The sequence below is a fragment of the Cyphomyrmex costatus genome, unplaced genomic scaffold (genome assembly GCF_001594065.2).
Source record: "Cyphomyrmex costatus isolate MS0001 unplaced genomic scaffold, Ccosl1.0 scaffold164, whole genome shotgun sequence".
In the NCBI taxonomy this organism is placed as follows: Eukaryota; Metazoa; Arthropoda; class Insecta; order Hymenoptera; family Formicidae; genus Cyphomyrmex; species Cyphomyrmex costatus.
This window is the reverse complement of record NW_017275653.1, coordinates 669089-690667: the sequence shown is the minus strand read 5'-3', so window position 1 is coordinate 690667 and position 21579 is coordinate 669089. Positions and strand designations below refer to the sequence as shown.

The 21579-nt window shown below is 35.3% G+C and overlaps 1 protein-coding gene across 1 annotated transcript in view; it reads right to left on the bottom strand.

The window, feature by feature from the left end:
* Positions 1 to 2396: 2396 nt before the first annotated feature.
* The window catches only part of mura (ring finger protein murashka), a 71582-nt gene continuing 52399 nt past the window's right edge, over positions 2397 to 21579 (bottom strand). The window contains exons 2-10 of the mRNA XM_018537134.1: positions 13631 to 14228; positions 6534 to 6735; positions 6347 to 6434; positions 6081 to 6166; positions 4952 to 5554; positions 4610 to 4798; positions 3436 to 3719; positions 3047 to 3350; positions 2397 to 2961 (exon numbers count right to left, since the gene is read on the bottom strand). Of these exons, the coding sequence (XP_018392636.1) occupies positions 2890 to 2961; positions 3047 to 3350; positions 3436 to 3719; positions 4610 to 4798; positions 4952 to 5554; positions 6081 to 6166; positions 6347 to 6434; positions 6534 to 6735; positions 13631 to 13893 (2091 nt within the window). The 5' untranslated portion in view covers positions 13894 to 14228 and the 3' untranslated portion in view covers positions 2397 to 2889. The remainder of the gene's footprint in view (positions 2962 to 3046; positions 3351 to 3435; positions 3720 to 4609; positions 4799 to 4951; positions 5555 to 6080; positions 6167 to 6346; positions 6435 to 6533; positions 6736 to 13630; positions 14229 to 21579) is intronic.

Here is a 21579-nt window from a genome sequence, read left to right as displayed (position 1 = left end):
ATCATCTCGAGTGTGTTTAAATGGGACTATTTAATTCAAACGATAAAAGAAGAGGACCATTACGAGGATTCGCGAGGCTCGTTACACTTTATTACAGCTTGTAACAGATAGCACTCCTCTTGCAAAATGTTTGATATTGTAATTAACGTTACTGAAGCGTAAGAGGACACAGGAAGATTTTTAATAGTCAAATTGCGTGAAGGTAAAATTTTCAAATTTATTTCAGGAAAAGGAATAAATATATATAAACATAGTTCTCCGTTTAATTATTTACTATTATATTTAAGTCGTAGAAAATTAATAATGCGTTAATTAATTTGTTATACAATTCCAATCTTATTATTGTTACAACTCTTATTAAAAATAGAGACAGACTTGAAAATTTTGAGTGCCTCACTTTTTGCCACGATTTCGTGACTAATCTATCTAAATTCCTATATTTTTAATAAGTTATGTATTACAAGTTAATTTTCTACATTTTAAATATAGAGTAAACAATAATCTAAATAGAGAACTATGTCCATTTATTTTTTTCACTGCAATAAATTCGCAAATTTTATTTTCAATTTGATAATATAAATCTTCTGTCTCCCCTCCCTTCACTCTTTGAGTTAAACGCGACGTCGGTGTATTTTATGGATCTGGATATAAGTATTATTGTATTATACCTATGTGCAGATCTCATAAAGAGATTTCCTCGTGCGTTCCGCTGTGTTACATTTAAAAAAAAAATAACGTACAGAAGCAAACGCATCTTAACAAATCTTTCTTCGCACGCATGCACGCATACAACACGCACGCAACACAACACGCGCATCCATTGAGTAATATTTAATTCCAACAGATAGCTAATTGCATTTCGCTGGAGCTTGCCTTTCGCTATTGTTATTTTGTGTGTGCAATCTCGCAATGAGCTACATTAATTTTCATGAATTATATCTGGAAAATGACTATTTAGTTTTCACAGCACGAGCACATATTCTAAACTTTTCTCTTTGATTATCGTGAGAAATTGTGGAACGCTAGTTTGCTTGTTAAAAAGGAACGTTTTAAGAAAAAAATAACGTAAACGCCAAAATCGGCCAAAACGACGCATTACTCCTCAATTTTATTAATTTTGAAACATAAAAAATTATTTTCAACAATTCATACCTTGCCAATAACGTATGCTAACAATGTATATGAACATCTTAAAAATAACAAGATTAATAAACAAATCCTTTCAATTCGCCGACAATGATATAGAAGTATCTCTAAAAATAAGAAAGCGTTATATACTCGTATAATCAACTAAAAGCACACAACTTTTTCGTGGCAAAATTCGATCTACGCTGTAACCACTTCTATGTATACCGCAGAACGTATTTTCAATTCCAATTGAAAAATTTAACGTATTCCAATTAAACTTCTCAATTGCGAGATTATATCGTATTTCGTACTTAGGGCGTTTGGTTATTTCCAAAAGTTCTTTATACAATAGTTAGTCTTAATTTATCATTCTTTGAATGTGTCGAAATATCTAGATCTCGTTTCCTAGCCGGTCGCTCTTTCATTTACTTATCATAGGTATGTTTATTGTTTATGACATGTGTATATAAAAAAATATGAATCGTCTCGTTTCTTCTATTAGAGGTAGATACGCAGGAAACAGAAGCGATATTCTCTTACGTTATTTTTTACCATTTTTTTTTCTTTTTGAGTGCATTTAACCATTATATGCGCCAAGTCGTCTCTCTTGCGATTAAAACTAATCCTCTTTTTCGAAATTCACGCGTTGTTTGGATATATCGTTTAAATCAGACTTTACAAAGTGCGCAACACAATAATAATTATAACACACGTAAAGCACACTTACGTAAAAAAATAATCATGATTAATCGTCGCAAGAGAGAGAGAAATTAATTTCGGATTAAATACGGACCTACAGATATTTTATAAAATAGTTACGTGGCATCTGGTGCAATAATCCAACAATTTCTATCTATAGCACTTAGGGTGCCAACTAATTTTAATTTCACTTACATACATTTCTATAATATAATAAAATAATTAGCTGGTCTATATATATATATATATGTGTATATATACTACAAAGACACAAGAGCCTATAAGTAGGAAGTTACAATTTTTTCCCTTACCTGACGATAAACACTTTTTTTTTATTGCAAAAGAACATGTGTTCTACATTTGGTTAAGTCCAAACAAAACTAACACTGGTTTTGTACGCGCACACTTATAAGGGTGTGTATGCAAATATATACAATTATTGGATTGAAAGACAAACTATCAAAAAATGGAACATTAATGGAAAGTTGCAATGTCTGCATATACAACTATTTTATGTACATAAATTCGATAATGCAGAGTAGCAATACAAATAATTAATGAGCGTTAAAATATTAATTGAAGCATTATAAACAAGAACCAAGTGATATCCTACTCCGCTTGTTCTTTTTGATAGGAAATGCGCCGTAATCTAACGGAACGTTGAATCTCTTGACTACTTCGTCGTTTTGCTAAATTGCTTTTATTGCGTCTCGCCATTCCTCTTAAACGCAAGACGGAAAGATGCTGCACCGTTCCTCGAGCTTGGTATCTTAGCTGTCTTATGCACGACACTCCAGTACAAGGTCGTCGTTCACAACTATTCTCATCACTATTCAACTAGTTACAGCATCGTTATTTTTAACGGTTGAAAGATGGTTTATCGTTGATCACCAACGGTGAACACCTTACATCGGCGGCATATCTCGAACAAGATGACGCGGATGTTTAATGGCATGGATTCGTATAAAATAACAGCAACGCGACGACCGGCATTTCCGTAACGTGTAATAATGTTCTCGATGGCTGCGACGTTTCGCGCTAATGTACATCGCCGGCTTGACGTCAGTCAGAATTGCTGCTATTGCCGAAATATTCTCCAGCATCGCCGCGGCATATTGGACACGTCCGATTAGACTGTATAATGAAATTAACATTTGGAGAATGCAATTAAGACATATCTCGATTAAGTTAAGATCAAGAGAAATATTGTATAACTCACCTTAAGCCATTTATCGATGCATTTAGAATGAAATTCATGAGAACATGGCAAAACACGTAGAGATTGGAGCGCTTCGAAATCACACATGCACACAACACAATTGGTTTGATCGCCCTGGTGTGTTTCTGCATTGAATTTGTAAGAGGGCAGCTGTTCAACTTCCGCGCGAGTCAAACCCCGTGGCTTAGCCTCGCCCAGTCTTTCAGCTAAGGATAGCAATGCCTCATAGTTCTCCGTAACCGAGTCTGGTGAGGACAATTCAGCCTGATTGTAGGGAGATAGTGGTGGATTGCTGAACATCGCTCTATAAATAAATATTATCCTGTCAATAATTGCTAGCATTTCGCACGCTTTCCAAAATTATAACAATACGCCAAAGTTTTACGCACAGGAAGTGTAGTAAATATCCCGGATATGGCATAGGTAATTGAGTTGTGTTCCTCCATCTACCGAATCTCGGCCGTCGCAAAACGTTAGATGTTAATCGTCGAGTTCTGTTCTGTACAATTTCCAATTGACTGTTTCGCGTTTCTGATAAGAATATGGGCGGCGGTGTCGTCACCTGCGTAAGAGCCGGTGGAGAATACGAGTGTGGTAATGGTAATGGTGCACCAGCAGCGGCACCCACTCTATGGTGATGATGAGACTCTATCAATTCGAGCTCGACTTCTCTCTAGAAATGTAAACACGAAAAAAGAACATTAGTAATTGTGTAAAGATATCGTAGTTTAATGAAAATTTTTTCCAGAAGATTTATCTTTACAGATAATATTCAATGTCCAATATAAAGGGTGCTTGGTAATGGCCGCATAATCTCTTGTGAGTAGATAGAGCGGACTAAACTGAGTTGAAAAGTTCTCTACCATTTTGCAATATATATTGATAACCAAACAAGAGAATGTTTTCTATTCAAAATAATGGCATTTATTATCTTTAAAAATTGCATGCAGAATGTGTTTTCCATAACAATCTAAGAGAGATAATTACAATCCAATTTTACATTTAAAATTTACATGAAGTACAATCTCCATATGTTATATGATTATTTTGTTGAATCATCTTGGAATTATTTAAGATCAGATTTATGACGATCTTAACGAAACAATATGACTAACGTTTCTTTCAAAGATTATCACTTCTATAATTCCATAATTTTATAACTTAAAAAATTGGCTAATTTAATGTTAATCACAGTGAATGATATTTTAATAATAACAAGTTTAATAAACATAAGTTTATATTGGGTCATACTCAAAGAGTGTGTTGCATATTTTTTGACACGTTTATCTATGACAAATTCTTTTTCTTTTAATGTTTCTAGTTTTTAGAGCATTATTTATACCTTTTACTATATACTGTTATATTCTTCAATGTCTGGCATTTTGATTTAAAAAAAATTTGTTGAATGTGTATATTCATTTTTATGAAAGTTAAAAACAAAGTTGAGTTGGATATGCCATACTTAGTATGTGTTATGCTTATGACAAAACGGGTTTTATATATGCGTGAGTCGTTCTAGAGTTAAGATTAAAAACTATCTTAGGACATATTTTTCTAGTTCACCTGCTGAGACAATTGATGATGCGTAGTGTAATCAGTGTGGACGGGCGGTGGACCTGCAGTGTGTAGCCCTGCGACACCACCAGCTGGTGGCGCATATCCTCTAGGAGCGGCACCCACCAAAGAACTAACAATTCCGTGATTCGGATGTGTTGGATGAGCAGCGGAATAATGACTGTGATGATGCGTCACCTAAACAATATAAAATAGGATGTGTCTTATAAAAATACGCTGATCGAAGATACAATGAAATACAGTTTGTAAATAAGAACAAAGACTTGTGTACCTAAAAAAAAAACTCATTCTCTCAATCGTTCGTAATGGGTAAATTTATTGTTGACCTACCTGGCACGAGTGTCCGAACGGATGCGTTCCATGAGGTGTGTATAGGCTGTGAAGCTGACACGGAATTCTGTAGCCAGTCGCTTGCGGATGCCACAATGGCTCTCCACTAACGGCGACCCCTAGGCCAGACACGCCGACTTGACCTACGTCGACGACTACGGGTGCGTTTGCACCCTGCGTGGGATGGTGTCCAGTACCACCTGCCGCCGGGTGCGGATGGGGATGCGCCTGATGTGCATTGTGGATGTTGTGGTGGGAGTTGTGCAGACCATGAGGGTGGGAGCCGTGGATATTGTGGTGCGAATTGTGAAGGCCATGATGAGAATTATGAATGCTCTGATGGGGGTTGTGACCGGGCAGGAACGGATAAGAGAGACCGAATGATTCCGTGTATCGCTGATAACGATTTCTAACCGTCGGACTGCCGCGAGTGGATATGTGATTGCGGGGCGAGCGTCGTTGTGGCGCACCCCCGAATTCCCAAGGCGGTGGAGTTGTGTGCAGGGGTGGCGTCGGCGCTGGAGGTGTCGTTTCCCGAACCTCTATCCCAGACACGGCACCGTTGCGAGATATTCGGCGACGCTTCCTCGACGGCGATTCGCTCTGGAAAAACATCGTGCTTTGTATATATCGCTTATAAATATTTTCCTTATTCACTCTCACTCCAAACATGTCATTTGGAAAAAAGCTCAGTTTGCTGACAGAATATTAAAGAACTCGTACTGGTTTTTTTTTAATTAGTGAAGTAATCGAAATTGGACGTGTTAAGCAAACATCGCATTGTAAGCAAAATAAACTTATTGTAAAATAAAACTTAGTACTGAGTCCAATACTCGATTTTCCTCGATATCTTTCATTAAGGACGACAAGAGATATGCGATTCTCTCTCATCAAAGAAACACTGTAAACCGTTAAGAAGTTTAAAAGTCTATTTTTAGATTGTCGAAAACTCTTGAATATTATATATACAATTTATGTAATCAGAGCTTTTAATTAATCAATTCTTACGATCTGTCTATCGACTTTTTTTTCGCATAACTTATTCAGCGAAACATACAAATGAATGTATTGACATCGAGACGTCACTTCATTTGTCGTCACAGACGCGCAAAACAAAACAGTTACTCACTTTTCTGCCGTCGTCCTGACTAGGCTGTCTGTAGTAAGGCGGTGACGGTTGAATCTGCACGGGACTCAGAGGTAGCTGGTTTGTGGCTGAAAGCAGAAGTTTATATAACTTTCCCCGCAATATCTGATCACGAAAGACTATTTGTAAGGATTACTTTTGTCAAATCAAACCGACACGATGACAAGAAAAGCTAAAAAAAAAAAAGTATCGCACACAGACTCGAAGAGGAAATTTTTGTTGCGGATAGACGGATGAAGGAGTTGTACCTTGAGAGTTCCTGCGATACTCCATGTCTACTCCACTGGCTCCGAGGCCGGGACTCATGTTCAATATAGGGCCGCGCATTGTGTTGTCCTGAAATCATAGTGCATTGCAATTAAGTGGGGGGGGGGGGGGGGGGGGGGGGGAGAGAGAGAGAGAGAGAGAGAGAGAGAGAGAGAGAGAGGCGTTCACCTGTCCACAGATATTGATGTGCAACGGCGGGGAGTTGGCTGGCGGACCTACCGGCTCCTGGGGAAAGTGCGGCGGCGGGCCCCTCGTCTGTGGGCTGTGCTGCGGTGGCGGTTTATATCCCACGCTGCTTCCACCCACGTTCCCGTGATAGGAAACCTCCTTGCCGGTTGGCCCGGAGGACGTGCCGACCCCGGGGCAATCCCTGTGTCGTGCATAGGAGAAAATGGATGAGTTACGAGAGATACGCGCGGGGGAAGTCACGGAGCCGCATGGAAACACGAACGGAAAGTATATGTAATAAATCCACGGCGAGATACGCTGTTTTCTGCCGAGCGATAACTCGGTTATGAGCGCCGATATTAGCGATACTCGTAACGAGAGGAGTCACGTACGCAGTTGCGGAACGTGGATCTCGGCGATCCCGCGGAAGAGCTTTCTGCATAAAGAAAGAACCGTCCGTCCAGGTAGAACGATAAATTGCGATAACATCAAAATGACATTGAAGTGAATCGTGACTGATCGAAAAGTGAATAATCATCGTTTTGAAATAATTTTGACGCAACTTTGACACCGACGTGACTTTTTGTTTTGCTTGGACCTTCCCGACAAAAATTTCACGAAAATTTTGTCTTTTTTTTTTTTAAATAAATCAGAATTGTATGGATCTCCTTAAAATTTCATCGTTCGTTCGCGCTGTCGCTGGTTCCCACGACTGGCGTGCCAGGAACACAGAAATACTGTGCGATTTAATTCGACATTTAAATGAAGGAAATGACGGAAATTCGACGTTATGCAAATTTGAAACAGTCGCCGTTGATCCTCGCTCGCACCTCCAAGAGCTTATTGATTGCGCATGGACGCGGAACGTGGTGATCTATTTCGACGTGTCTAATTAATTTTAGTTGCTCGACTCGCCGGTGTGTAAAGTCTTGCTGGGGCGGGCCAAATTCGCGAAATCTTATTTCCGGGCGAAAACCTCGGTTCGTGAGAAAGAGAGAGAGAGAGAGAGAGAGAGAGAGAGAGAAAAGAAATCTCTCTAAAGTCCTGTGTTCACGGTGCTAGACCTCGATTCGAATTCTCGGACCGAGAGAAACGTGTTAGCCAATCAACTTACCATTTTTCTATAAAAAACTATAGATTGATTGGCTACACATTCCTGGATCTAATTTTTAAGAGTGTATATTTAAGACTGTTTTAAGATGTCATCGCAGGCCGGTATTCATACATATATAGTCCGTTCTTACTTTAAAACTATCTCGAGTAATATCTTAAGATGCTAATACAATTCTGTTATGACGTCTTAAGGTTGTACTTAAGACTGCCTTAAATAATACGAATCGACTATAAATACAGAGCCCTACTAGCATCTTAAGATGGTCTTGAAATAAATACCGACTATGAATAACAGCGTCTAACAATACGAATCATCCTCCTCTTTCTTTCTCGTGTGTCTCCCAATTTTGACGGGTTAACGTTCTCGCCGTTATTTGCAGTAAGAGCTCAGCAATTTGCAACGTCGCGATCATTCGAGCTTACGCTCGAGCAATTAAGCAAGCCTCTTCTCGCGAGCGATTATGAAAGCCGCACTCATCAGAATTGAAACGATAAAGCGATGTCCACGTCTTATTCGCATTGTAAACAACGGTCGCTCTTGTTTGCCGTTGCAAGGTGAAAATATTCGTCACACACGAATGAGTCACAAGTGATATTGCTTTCGAAATTTTACATTCGAAATAAAATCGCGAGTGAAATTTTCGCTTCCTGAGATTTTTGTACACCGCGACATTTTATATCTTGACCGAAATTAGAAGCGCTCAGCCGTATTAAAGATTCGAAAGCCGCGATAATTTTATCACTGACATATTCGTCGGCGCTGTATCCAATTTCATCTTCAATTTTCGGTCAACGAAAAAGTGACACACCGAATTCGAGACTAAAAGGATAGCATTCCCTATCGTGTTTGACCTACAAGCATGGATATGGCAGATAAATTGGCCGTAACAGTTAACGATTCAACAAATTGGTGATTTATTTATTTTTGTTTTGTCGCGGATTTATTTATCGTGTTATACAATCGAATTGATTACTTTGTGAATGGCGTCATAAAGAATATATGTATCAATGAAACCGAACTGTAACGTTACATAATGCATGTTCGTAAAATAGTCACACTACGCTCTCGTAGTACATGATGTAACATAATGATATTTACATCATTTTGTCTGTGCATTTGTACGGTTTGGCATTAATATTGCATATTGTACGTGTTATTTATTTAATGTACAATATAATTAATTCGTTGCATCGTACTCGAGTGACTTTTTCTCGAATTTCCGTGAAAAGGGACATTTTCATCAGGAATCTATCGCGTTTTCTTGCCTCTAGTCCACTCACGTGTTAACATTCGTAAGACGCGGTAGAAGAAATCGAGATGGTCGCGGTCGTATATAAGGAAGGGAAAAAATCTATACACGCTTTCGTGAAACTGATAAATATGCGCGAGCACGCTGAATGAGATAACCGGCGGAACATATAAACATGGCATAGAAAAAGTTAAGTAAAATGTTAAAGCGAATGAAATAAAACCATGTGTTCTCAACGGATATTAAAGTCAATTGGCGAAGCTAAATAGCTTTCAAAGATATCCAAGTTATGCGTCAATAGCGACGATCGTAAAATGGTGCAAGATTATAGTTTAAACGCAACTGTAGCTTCAAACTTCAAAACTGTTTAATGTTGGAGAAAAATGATAGGTATGTGACTGATTGTGAGACATGTGTTACTTGTAATTAAATCGCCAATTAAATTCGCCGCTTAAAAGTGTAAAGATTTTAAATTATAATAATGATTTCTCTAAAAAAGAGAGACCTTTTTAAAACCTTTTTAAGAACCTTTTATAAAATTAAATAAAATTTAATTAACACTGAATTTGTGCAACTTCGAATTTTGTTAGAAAATTTTATCCCGTAATTTTATCCCAAATGTAAATATAAATATAAACAAATTTTCGTTTCTTTTTATCTATCCTTATTTGTATCAGCTACATTTTTAAAATATATTTATTACATAAAATTACTTCTACTGGTATAATCTCCCGACAGACAGAAAGAATTGCACAAATCATGCAATCGTGAAGTCATAGATATGTGTTTGAATTTATATATAGTAGGCAAAGATAAGGATTCAAATCCAACACTTTTTTAAATGTGATTTTGCATGCAACTTGCAATCTCTAGCATGCAGGATGCCGTCGACCGACCATATTCTCTTCCTCTCAATAATATCTACGTACGTATGCGGCAAAACATTTTGCATTAAGAATAAAATTTCTGATATTAATTTTAAGTTTTTATTTACGTAACTATAACCGCCAATGATGGACTCATTTAATACTTGCGAGAAGATGCAAATATATTACGTCATGCAGTAACCTGGTAATTTCGTGCGAATCAAAGTATGTTTAATTATCCTCTACTCAAATATTTTGTTAAAATCAAAATATTTAAAAAATATATTTTTAAGGAAATCCCCTAGAGCTGTCTGTATTACTGACTAAACCATATAATTTTTGTATAACAACTACTTTTTCTCTCTTTTATAGATTCGAAAATCTTTTTCCAGGATTAAATTATACGTATTATGTGTCTGTGAGGACGACTTTATATAGAGAGAACGTAAAAAAATTTTAAAAATTGAGATCTTTATCATTTCTTAGTCCAATATGGCGTTTTTAAGCTGTCACATCGTAACAATATTGATTCATATAAAAACTGTGCAATCTCTCTGTATACTTATGAAATAGCAGTCATACGAGTAGTTTGCAACGTGGAATTCTTAGAATTGGACTTAGACGTCTAATTAAAACATTATTGTTATACGAAAATTTATGTATATGTGAAAAATTGATGTACTGCATACTATTCTGTAGTACGTCTGTAGTAGTGTCAGTAACACATAACGTCCATGTGTAAGCCCTACTTACACTATGACTAATCGTCTTTAGGATCCCCACATCTTTTAAGTGTTTAAAAATATTTAACAGCATCATTAAGTAAGTCATGGTAATAAAAAAAATATGCAAAATGTACAAAAATTTTGCATATTATTATGACGGAGTTTTCGATTTATTTGGAATCGAGTTTCCCTCAATTAAAATCGAATCAAAATATTCATCTTATTTTCGAGTTAAATGCTATAAAATACATAAAATATAAACAGAAGAACTGCTCATGCAAATTTTCGTTATCGGATTTTCCAAATTCAATTTAGCATTATAGAATTACGTAAAAATTATTTATTACTTTGCCTAAAATAATCTCTAAGGAGTTACTATCAACTCCAAACTCTGTCATTAAGTTCAAAAGACACTACACGAGAGATTCAACGAAAAATCCTAATTAAAACGTTCGAAGTCCGCAAGACTGTGAGGTTTATATGTGTGCGGTAAAAATATAAATTGTAATAGTTGTGTCTATAAAGAGAAATTGAAACGATGTTATACATATATAATACAGAACGAAAATAAGCGCGATCGGTATAATGGGGGAGAGTGAGTGAAAAGAAAAAAAATCGATAAACCAATTTAAATTAAGATAGATGCCGATAAACGAGAAATGAGCGCGTGAATCGATAAAAAAAAGGATTTCAAAGTGCGAGAGCGCGGAAATAAAGCGTGTCATCACGGCGAACCCCTTGATTATTGTTGATTAGAGAGAATCATTTTCAACATCGACTTTTCTGAAAACTAAATATACATGAATACGGCCGGTCTCTCGGCTCCGAATACTTTGTTTAGTTTTACATTCGTTGTACACAATAATATATAAAAATACTTTTTTAATAGACTTTCATGATATTTTCTTCAAAAGTGAGAATTTACGGACACTATTGTCGTGTCGTGATCCATTGTTACAGCCACAATGTGTAAAAATATATTTAAATATTATGTATAATATACTTTTTCTCATGAAAAAAAAAAAATAGACACGTCTGGACATTAGAATTGTTTTCTCGATAACAGTGATAGATATACGGCATTGACATATAAGGCTCGAAATAATAGCCACTTTGTTTAGACGTGTGCGTCATTTTTTGTCAGAGTATATTTAAATATTTTTTGTATACATATACATATATGTATCAACGAAAAAAATTTTGTAATCGATCTCTTGACTCAATACATATGTGTGGTGAATCGATCACAGAAAGGTTGCAGTACTTTTTTAAATATATACTTCGATCCAAAAGTAAAAATCACTCGGCGAACAAGCTCTGTATTTCGAAACCCATCGAAAAAATGTAACTCGTGACCAATTATACATACATATACACATGTGGTATGACTTTTGCTAAGCCATGTATTAAGCTCGTGACGTTTAATACACAAATGTACAAATGCACGATGAATAATGGAAACATGGCACGAGAATTTTTGCCCGGAAAAAGAAAGAGAAAAGGCTCAATCCATCTTGTAATGAAATGCATGACCGTTTTTGAGCAATCTGATAGAGATCGAGAGCGTTTTCCAGACGCATTGAACAAACGGAATTCTATTTACTTCGGACTTTCTATAACTGGTAGAAAGTTCGTGAAAATTGTACAGGGCGTCCCAAATTTATTGTATTCACCATCGCCACAGAATCCTTTCGTTTATGTAACATAATAACTTTTCTGTCAAAGATATTAAAGAGTATACGAAAGAGGCTTTTTGTTACCAGCATTCGTAATTTACCTTTACGAAATAAACTTGAAAATTATATATAAATTATAAAATTAGAAAGTACTCTTTCATCGTATAATGTCAAGTGGATTAACGAAACTTTTATTCAACTTCTGGAGATGAAGTTTTCTAAAGAAGTTTAGCGAAATCTGTGTTAAATAAATTTTTAAAAACTATTAATACCGGCATTATTAATAAGTATAATAAAAATAACTATCTATGTATAGAGTTAACTAAATAAACAAAAGTATGCATAAAGTATATGTTGTTAATATACCGATAAATTTATAAAGAGGTTTTCACGATAAATCAATTATATTTTCAAAAGTAATTTTTTGCAGAGCACAACGAATTTTTATTAAAATGGAAATATTATATCTACTATCTCGTTAAGTTTTTCATTTAAAATGGTGTAAGGATCAATATATGTATAGTAGAAATCTGATCCAAGCTCCGGGCATATCCTACACAATTTTCTAATGAGGGTTGTCGTGCGTAAAAGTTCTCTGTCATCGCGGAACGATCTTATCATGGAACACACGCATATTACGTTCAGCTGAAACCGCGCGGAAGGCACTCAGGCGAGCGAATGTGAACATTTTTGATAATAATCGTAACGTAATTCCATATATATTTTAAAAATAATACACATTTAAAAGAAAGTGCAAAAATAATTATTTCATATAACTTTCTTAGTTTTGCATTATTTCTCTATATTATACCTACACACAAACTACTTTTTTTCTTTGCACATTGAAATTAAATGCTTATCACGTTTCGAGTTAATTTGACTTTAACAATTTTTCATTCATCCGTTTTAACTTTTTATTAAAAAAGTAGTAATTATAAGAGGAAATAAGAGGAACTTGACGTAATTTTTATCATTAAATTTTTCCACAACTTTTCGAAATCTAATGGTAAATGCGTCTGAGTGAGAGCCAACATTGCATTATACGTAGATATTTAAGGATTAACTTGTTAATAGTTGCTCCAAAGTAAAGCTCTTGTAAAATATTTAATAATATTAATATAGAGAAATAAAATGTTATCTTTTAGTATAATAAATGTTATCATTTTCCTTTTCTAGTGAAAATAACAAATTTTATCGAAATGTAAAAACTATTGGACATATACGTAAGATTGAAAAAAGCATCAAAAAGAATATTACTCTCGGCGTTACAAAGCGTTTCGTCACGACAAAAGCTCCGCGAGAAAAAAAATTAGATTTACCGACAAATCTACAGAAACATTTTTATCACAGTACTATTGCCTGAGTCCCTGTCTTCTCGAGTCATGCACTTGGAACGTGCACGTCGGAAAAATTCGCGTATATTCACGACAACGCTGCGGCCGCAATTGCACGGGTTCGTTAATATACCCATTGTGATATCGTGGCGGGCACTGCCGGTACGGGTATTCCTTGCTGCCGGCGGCGAATTGCTGCTGCTGTTGCTGCTGCTGTTGCTGCTGCTGAGGTTGGTGCTGCTGATGCAGACCGTGGGGATGCCATCCGCCGTTCCGGGGATGAGACGACGCAGGGGCGCGCACGTGCGGTCCCGATGGGGCGCCATTGGCCACCACGGCTCTGTAACGTCCCTGCATACCCAAGCCGCGGTGCTGATGACTCCCGGGGCCATTCATCCTCTGTCCGTCCTTCTTTCCCTTCGCTCGTCTATGTCCTCCTCTCTCACTCTCTCCTTGTCTTCACCCTGTCCTTTTTGTTACTTGCTCTCTCGTCCAGCGGTATTGCCCTTCCCCTCCTCTTCCTCCTTCTCCTCCTCCTCGCCGTTGCCGTTGCCGCCGTTGTCGTCTTCGTCCTCGTCCTTGTTTTCGCCCTCGTACTCGTCCTCGTCGTCCTCACGAGGAGGTTGCTTCTCGGTGTGCGCGCGCGATGTTCGGCACAGCCAAGCCGGCTGGTCTTCTCGCCTCTCTCACAAGATCACGGGCTGAACCGATCGATGTGCACCGAGAAGAACCTAGCGAGGGTATTTAAATTGTGTTACCTGGTTGGAGAGGATCCTGAACGGATGTGATAGATCTCTCTTTCTCTTTTCTCTCTCTGTCTTTCTAAACCCTCCCCGCGGCTTGACATTTCGAAACGTTAATAAACGAACGCGTCGAGGGAACGTCCGAGCTGGCCGATATCGCGTATCGCGATATTACTCCCCGCGATACTTCGATATTTTTCACCATGGAAACTCGTTCGATTTTTATTTATTCGAGTTTATTTCCTGAACAGAGCCGTTAATTTCTGACAGAGATCTTGTATTTTAACTTTTAACTTCAACAAGAATTAAATGGTTCTATAAGTATCATGATAACTTTCTAAATATCCGTGTCAAATAATCAGTTGAGTTACGAGAAAGAATACATGTAGAGAAAAACATCTTGTGACAAGTTGCGCTTATCTGAAAGCATTACCGAGAAGAGGTATGCTTCATTCATATCTCAAAACAAGACGATTTTGAAGTACAGGATACCGACCGTCAAAGTAAATGACTTGTGCATACAACCGACTAACCAAAATTGAATGCCTTCCTCGTCGTTTATACATGCTGTGTGCCCGTAATTTACGAATGACCTTTTCATTGCGCTAAATATTACTTTAATCATCTCTGCTAAATTCTCAGTTTTCCCTCGTTCGTCCTTAGCTCGCCTCGCGTCGCGGCCAGCGTTGTTAAAATATGTATGTCTCATATGTGATATCGCGTACATTTCCTGGTAACTGTATTACATGTATATCTAAATACAAAGTTAGCCGGATGTACATTTCTCGAAAGTTTAAATAGTCTCATGGAAATTTATTGTACTCGTATTTTTGTTTTAAATATAAAGATCCAATCATTTTGAATAAAAATCGGTATTGGTTTCAGTATTATAATACATAAAATATCGATGGAAAAATTTTTTCTACGTGATTATCAAAATTATGTATTATATTATACGTGAATGTTACGGTAAATAATTCCGATTGTAAGTAATAAAGTATTATTTCACGTGTGAACAGATATCATTTCGGTGGATGTTTTATTCGAGAAATAACAATTCGGTGTTATGAGATCATATATTTTTACCAACAAGGGGGTACTGTAATATAAAGCACTTATGAAAAGGAACGACTACGTACCTACTACATATAAATCACATTTGACAAGCCGAACGAGACATTAACGAAATCACGTAATGCAAATACGTATACCATACTTATGACGCTAATTTCCGGAAATGTCGCGCGCGGATTTCTTTTTCGATTAAACGACTATTTTATGTAATGACGCGATTTTTGTTTAAAAGACGAACAAGATGGCAATGTTATTTGTAGATGATATTGGGTAGGCCGCGCTTGGAAGAAAATCTGATGAAAATCCATGAAATCCGAGGAACATTTAGAGCACAATGACTTTTCGCGATGCAATTTTTTAATGATATATTACTTTAAACAACACAGGACTCGTTTATTTAATTTTATAATTGATATCTCGAAAAGAATCGTCCATCTATTAATTTTATTCTCTGTGTATTGATGTAATATACAGAATTTATCGCTATTATTCAGATATAGATGTTGTACCTTGAAATATATGATTTCATTACTACACTTCAAATAAATCATGCGTTTAATCAATGGATCGAATAAAAGATTAGCGATCAGAAGCAAAGTTTGTTTTTTATGAGATCGCGAATTATGAGTGAGTTTTACGAATTAATTTATCAATAAATACTTAATTATCTGCTATTCCCAAAATGCTAGACAGAAATATTTAACTTTGTCATTACCAATTTTGTAAATATTCATAATATTTTTTTTGTTAAACTATTCACCACAAATGAACGATAGTGAATTCTTAAAACTTAAGAATCGACTCGAGTTAAGAATTAAGACTAAAATGGAACACGAATGCTCTTTTCATCATCACAAATTATTACCTACTATAATCATAAAGTATCAGCGAGCGTTAGAACAATGATGTTAAAAGGCTTCCGTATTACAGTTCCTCGCATGTTCCGATATGACTTCACGTTTCTCAAGAGTTTTCTTTGTAAAACGTAGCACTATCAACAATTACAGAGAAACCAATTATAGAAAATTCTGTGAATTAATGAACGTTCGAATAAGCGCTCCTTTTCAACAGCTGGCCGACACGCAGGGCGCATATCAGAACGGCCAAGTTCTAGGCAGAGGCAGCAAGAGAAGGAAAAATCGTACACATACGCTACCCTCTTATCGATCGCGATGTTTACATAATGAATCGAGGTACAATCAGTCGTTAATGCAACAAGAGAGAGATACTTACAAATAATGCATACAGTAGCGCCGATAGGTCGAAGCGCAGGGGAAAACAAATGGAAGAAAGGTTTCCATCGTTCGTAAAGGTGCAAGCGACATTTATTGCTACTTCAACGATACAAACATTAACTATAATCTACGCAAGCGAGAGGAATAGAGACAGCTCCATGCAACAATAGAGATAATGTAGTGGAAAAAAATATATACACAAACAAAAATGCATTTGGGGATTAATGTAATGGTGCGAGTGAGAGAGAGGGGTGTCGAAATAGGGGGCTGGATAAACAAATTGTCTGGAAATACATTCGATTCGAATATCAAGTGCGAAATAAATATTTCAAGAACGTGAATACATAATAAAATGACATTAAAGCGTATTAAAGTCCGGTAATTTAAGAATTGTAATTAACAGCGACGTTACACGTTCCACGTTTTGATAATACGTACAACGTATTATCGAGTCGCCATCGTTTTCCGTATTAATTCTCAGCATTGAGGTCAATTCGTCGCCCGAAAAATTAGTGTGTCATAGCAGTTCAGGTTTGAATAAATAATGGAAATCGTCGATATATAACCGCAAAATGACCTATTTCATCTATTCTTTTTTGAAATGTCTCATTATAATGTAGCACACATATGTCGCATAATATATGTATTAAATATACTCCTCATATAGTAACATTTTATATAGTGTACAAAAAGTACACGTGCGTGCAAAATGCGTATTACAGCAACCTCTCACAATTCTCTCGTATAATATAAATTGCGAGAACATACTCACTGTAATAATATTACATTCAAATAAAGATTTCGAAAAATTGCACTTTCTCGCAAGATATTCAAGAGATAATTAAATAATATAATTGAGAACAGGTTCATCAACAATTTACTATGCAGACAATCAAAATAAATCGTCTCTCTACAATCACCAATATCTGATTATGTCAAATCTGACTTTTAATTTAAATTTGTTAATACCTTTCAGAAATAAATTATATAATATTATATTCTCTCTCCATGTATCTCTTCTCTTATTATCTTATATTAATTATTATTTAATTCCTCTCTCTTAAATGATGTATCTATTATACAAACACGTTTAAAGAATATTTTAATTTTCCAAATGCCATTGAGTTTTAATATTTCTTAAAATATATACAATATAAGGGTATGTTAAATTAGCACCCCAACTATAGTACTCAGGAGTTCTGATTAGAGTCCCCACTTCCTTTTGACGAGACGAAGAGTTCCCTATAGTTAATAACAAGAGTTCCGCTCAATAACACTTTTTTTACATTTTTTAAAAATGGGGTGCTAACTTTTTATCGAATTTCGAGGTGGAATAGTTCTGAGCGGCTTAATAGCTTCAATTTGCGATTGCCTAGAGTTCCTGATATGTAAAAAAAAATTTTCGAATATTAAAAAAAAAATTAAAAATTTTTGAAAAAATTAATTTTTAGATACAATAGTTCTGATGATAATTTCGAAGAGTTCTCTATGATTTTTAATGACATATGCGCTTAATAAACATTTTTTAATAATTTTTTGAAAATGGAGTGCTAACTTTTTAACGAAATTCAAGGTCGCATAGTTCTGATCAGCTTAACAGAAGTATTTTGTGAATACCTAGAGTTCTTGATACATAAAAAACATTTTTGAAGAATAATAAAGTTTAAAAAAAATAGTAGAGACCTTTGAAAATTTTTTTGAGAGTACCGAGTAGTTCCGAGTTGCGTTTCTTATAGTACTCGACGAGTTCTATCGAAAACTGTAAGATGGAAAAGATTATTCAAAAACATTTTTGTAAAAGAATAAAAAGCCTTGTATAGAAAAGCTTTATTCCATAGTTTAAACTTATTCTTTCATGTAGAATGAATCATTCCGTTTGCCAGTTCTAAACACTTGTATATACGATAAGTTTATAGACTGTTTCATTTTTATGTATACACAAATAACATAAAAGTAACTACATGTACAAAAAAATTTAGGATAAAAATTGTATGGCTTGAATAGGAACAAATAATAATAAACAAACTTTAGAAAAAGATCGATTTTCAATCAGACATATAAGAGATCATTGTTATCGTCATTTTTTTCAACATAACATGATTCTTATAAGTATTTTGCATACAAAAGTACATATTAAAGAGTAGAGTTATCAAAATTAATAGTTCATGAGGTATTTTATTTTAACATATTTTGACATGAAATCTAAAATATATCTCGTAAACTATTCATTTTTTTAAATAATTATATTTTAATACTTTTGTGTACAGAATACGATGAATCAAATAAGGTTGAGATAATACATACATATTTTTCTAAAAAAAATATGTAATTGCATATTTTTTTTATATTTTTTATATTTTTTTATATTTTATATTTTTTATATTGATTGCCAATTTTAATAATAATAATGCTTATATAATAATAAGCATCTTGAGGCAAAGAGTTTATTCTGGATAATATTATCCCAGGTTCAAATTTGATTCTTTATCCTCTCGTCTATTCGGAACGTTTCGCATCTTCTCCAATTTGATTACTGAGGCATGTGGTATTGTTATTTATTTTCATCATTTACACAACTGAAAATTTATCTTTTAAATTCAATGGAATGATAGGAGAATAACACATAGACGTGTTCGGCTGAAACAATATCATCCCTTGAGGGATAATTTAAACAAAGTTATATACGGTGTTTTGTTTACGTTATTTGACGAGGTGAAGATCTTTCCCAGGATCCTTTCTTGGTTCACCGCCACTTTTTTTGGTCCCTTTTGGGTCCGAGAACCTCTCCGTGGCATCACCGCGCCAGGCCGCCCCATGGTCCTCGGCAGGTCCGAGGAAACGATTAAGTGAACCGGAATATCCAGGCCCCGTTGCTTTCGGGCCCGGACTCGGGCCTTCTCTCACCGCTTTCGTGCGGGCCCATGTTCGAAGGAAAAATGTCTACGGGCTCGGCGATAACCGTAAGTTCGTCGTGTATTTTTAGGCGAGCCTTTTCTTGCTGTAGCTCGTTCGACATTGACAACGTGATAAAGTAAGTCGACTGTCGATGAGGAAAAGAGATGAAGGATTTGATCTTTAATTATCTTTGAACAAAATATGATACGCGAGTGAGAGAGATCGCGAAACAAAGCGATATCTATGTAGGTATATGTACAAATATAGATAGAAGGCCACGAATTATTTTATTTATTCTACAATTCGATTATACGTTTTTAATATCGTCTCTCTTCTCGTCGTGTCGGGACTATTGATCGTGTACCGAAGAACTATTTCTCGATGAAGATGCAACGTGAACGCGGAGCATAGTATGAAATTATGCAATGCACTTTTCTTTTACAGTACAGGTACTGTAGAAGAAACTGTAAAAAATATTCGGAAATTGTAAATGCGAGAAATTCAGCGGTGAAAATAAGTTGCTCAAATTGTTGAAGAATGAAATCAGAAACGAAAATAATATTCCGAGAGATTGTTCGCACGATCCATTGACTATAATATTGACTGGAAAGCACGCTCTGGCGCGTTTCGAGGTGTTTAAATCACTGCCTCTGTCTCTGTACGAAATCGATTCCTTTCAATGCGTGATAAATATTCATGATTGATGTCATGTCGTCGACGTGAACAAAAACTTGTCACTGCTTCGAAGAATATGTGTATGATACAAAGTCATGTGACAAAGAAATTATTAAGAAGACGAAGAATGTTGAAGAAAGTTAGATTATTGAACTTTGTGGAGAAGAATGAATTATCAATCTTTGCGATACATCTTTCGTAATATATCTTCTATAATACAAAAGCTAATATAGTCCACTATGTTCTCATCTCCAAATACGATGAAACGTCCATCAGTACGTTTGTTATCGAACAAATTCGCTCATTTGTAATATTCTTAAGGATGTATTATACGTATTTGTAACAAATACATATTTGTAACAAATTACAGATTGTTCTAGGTTGCATTTAAAAATATGATACAAAAAAATTAGATAATGGGATAAAATGCAAATCTAGCTGGTCAAAACTAAAAACCAATACTTTTAAATAAATTAAACGACATAGTCAAACATTATTTACACTTGTATAATGCAGAAAATACTTTTAATAAGGCTGGTAAAACATTATGGTATTATTGTAACAATACTAGTATTGTGTAATAATAGTTTCCCATAATAACTGACATTGAAAAATTACACTGTACTTTATATAATATAAAGTACAGTGTAATTTAATTGTAAAAGTATACAATTTCAATTAAATTGTAATACTTTTGCGTTTATTTTAAAAGTTAAATTACGTTCTTTCAATAATGTTAAATATCTTATTTGAATTCTTGTGTAAATTCGAAGAAATTTAATAAGAAGTAAGTACTACTTCTATTTTGTAATTAGCATATATTATTGAGTAAAAAAAGCTTCATATTATTATTAGAATCTTTGTAGTACCTACGTGTTTTAAGCATTGTAAAAATTATGTATTACTTTTTGCAACGTTTGCAAATATTTTATCTTTTATCATGGTAATACAGATGTCATTAAGTGCCATTATTTAAAAAATTTAAATTACATTAGTGTCCTGATTTAGCGTACGCGTGACAAAATAGTACATTGTGCAACGCGTGGGGGCTAGTTATGGCGCGAAGGGCGCGAAAGCACGAGCGAAGCGAGTTCCGCGCTATAAACAATATACCCTCACTTACTCATAATATTTTTTATCACGCGTTCGCGTGACAAAATAGATATTAATTTTTAATATAAACTGCTGACAAGGTCGGGTATGTTAAGTTAGCACCCCAACTATAGTACTCAGGAGTTCTGATTAAAGTTCCCACTTCCTTTTGACGAGACGAAGAGTTCCCTATAGTTAATAATAAGAGTTCCGCTCAATAAACATTTTTTTTCCATTTTTTAAAAATGGGGTGCTAACTTTTTATCGAATTTCGAGGTGGAATAGTTCTGAGCGACTTAATAGCTTCAATTTGCGATTGCCTAGAGTTCTTGATATGTAAAAAAAATTTTCGAATAATAAAAAAAGAA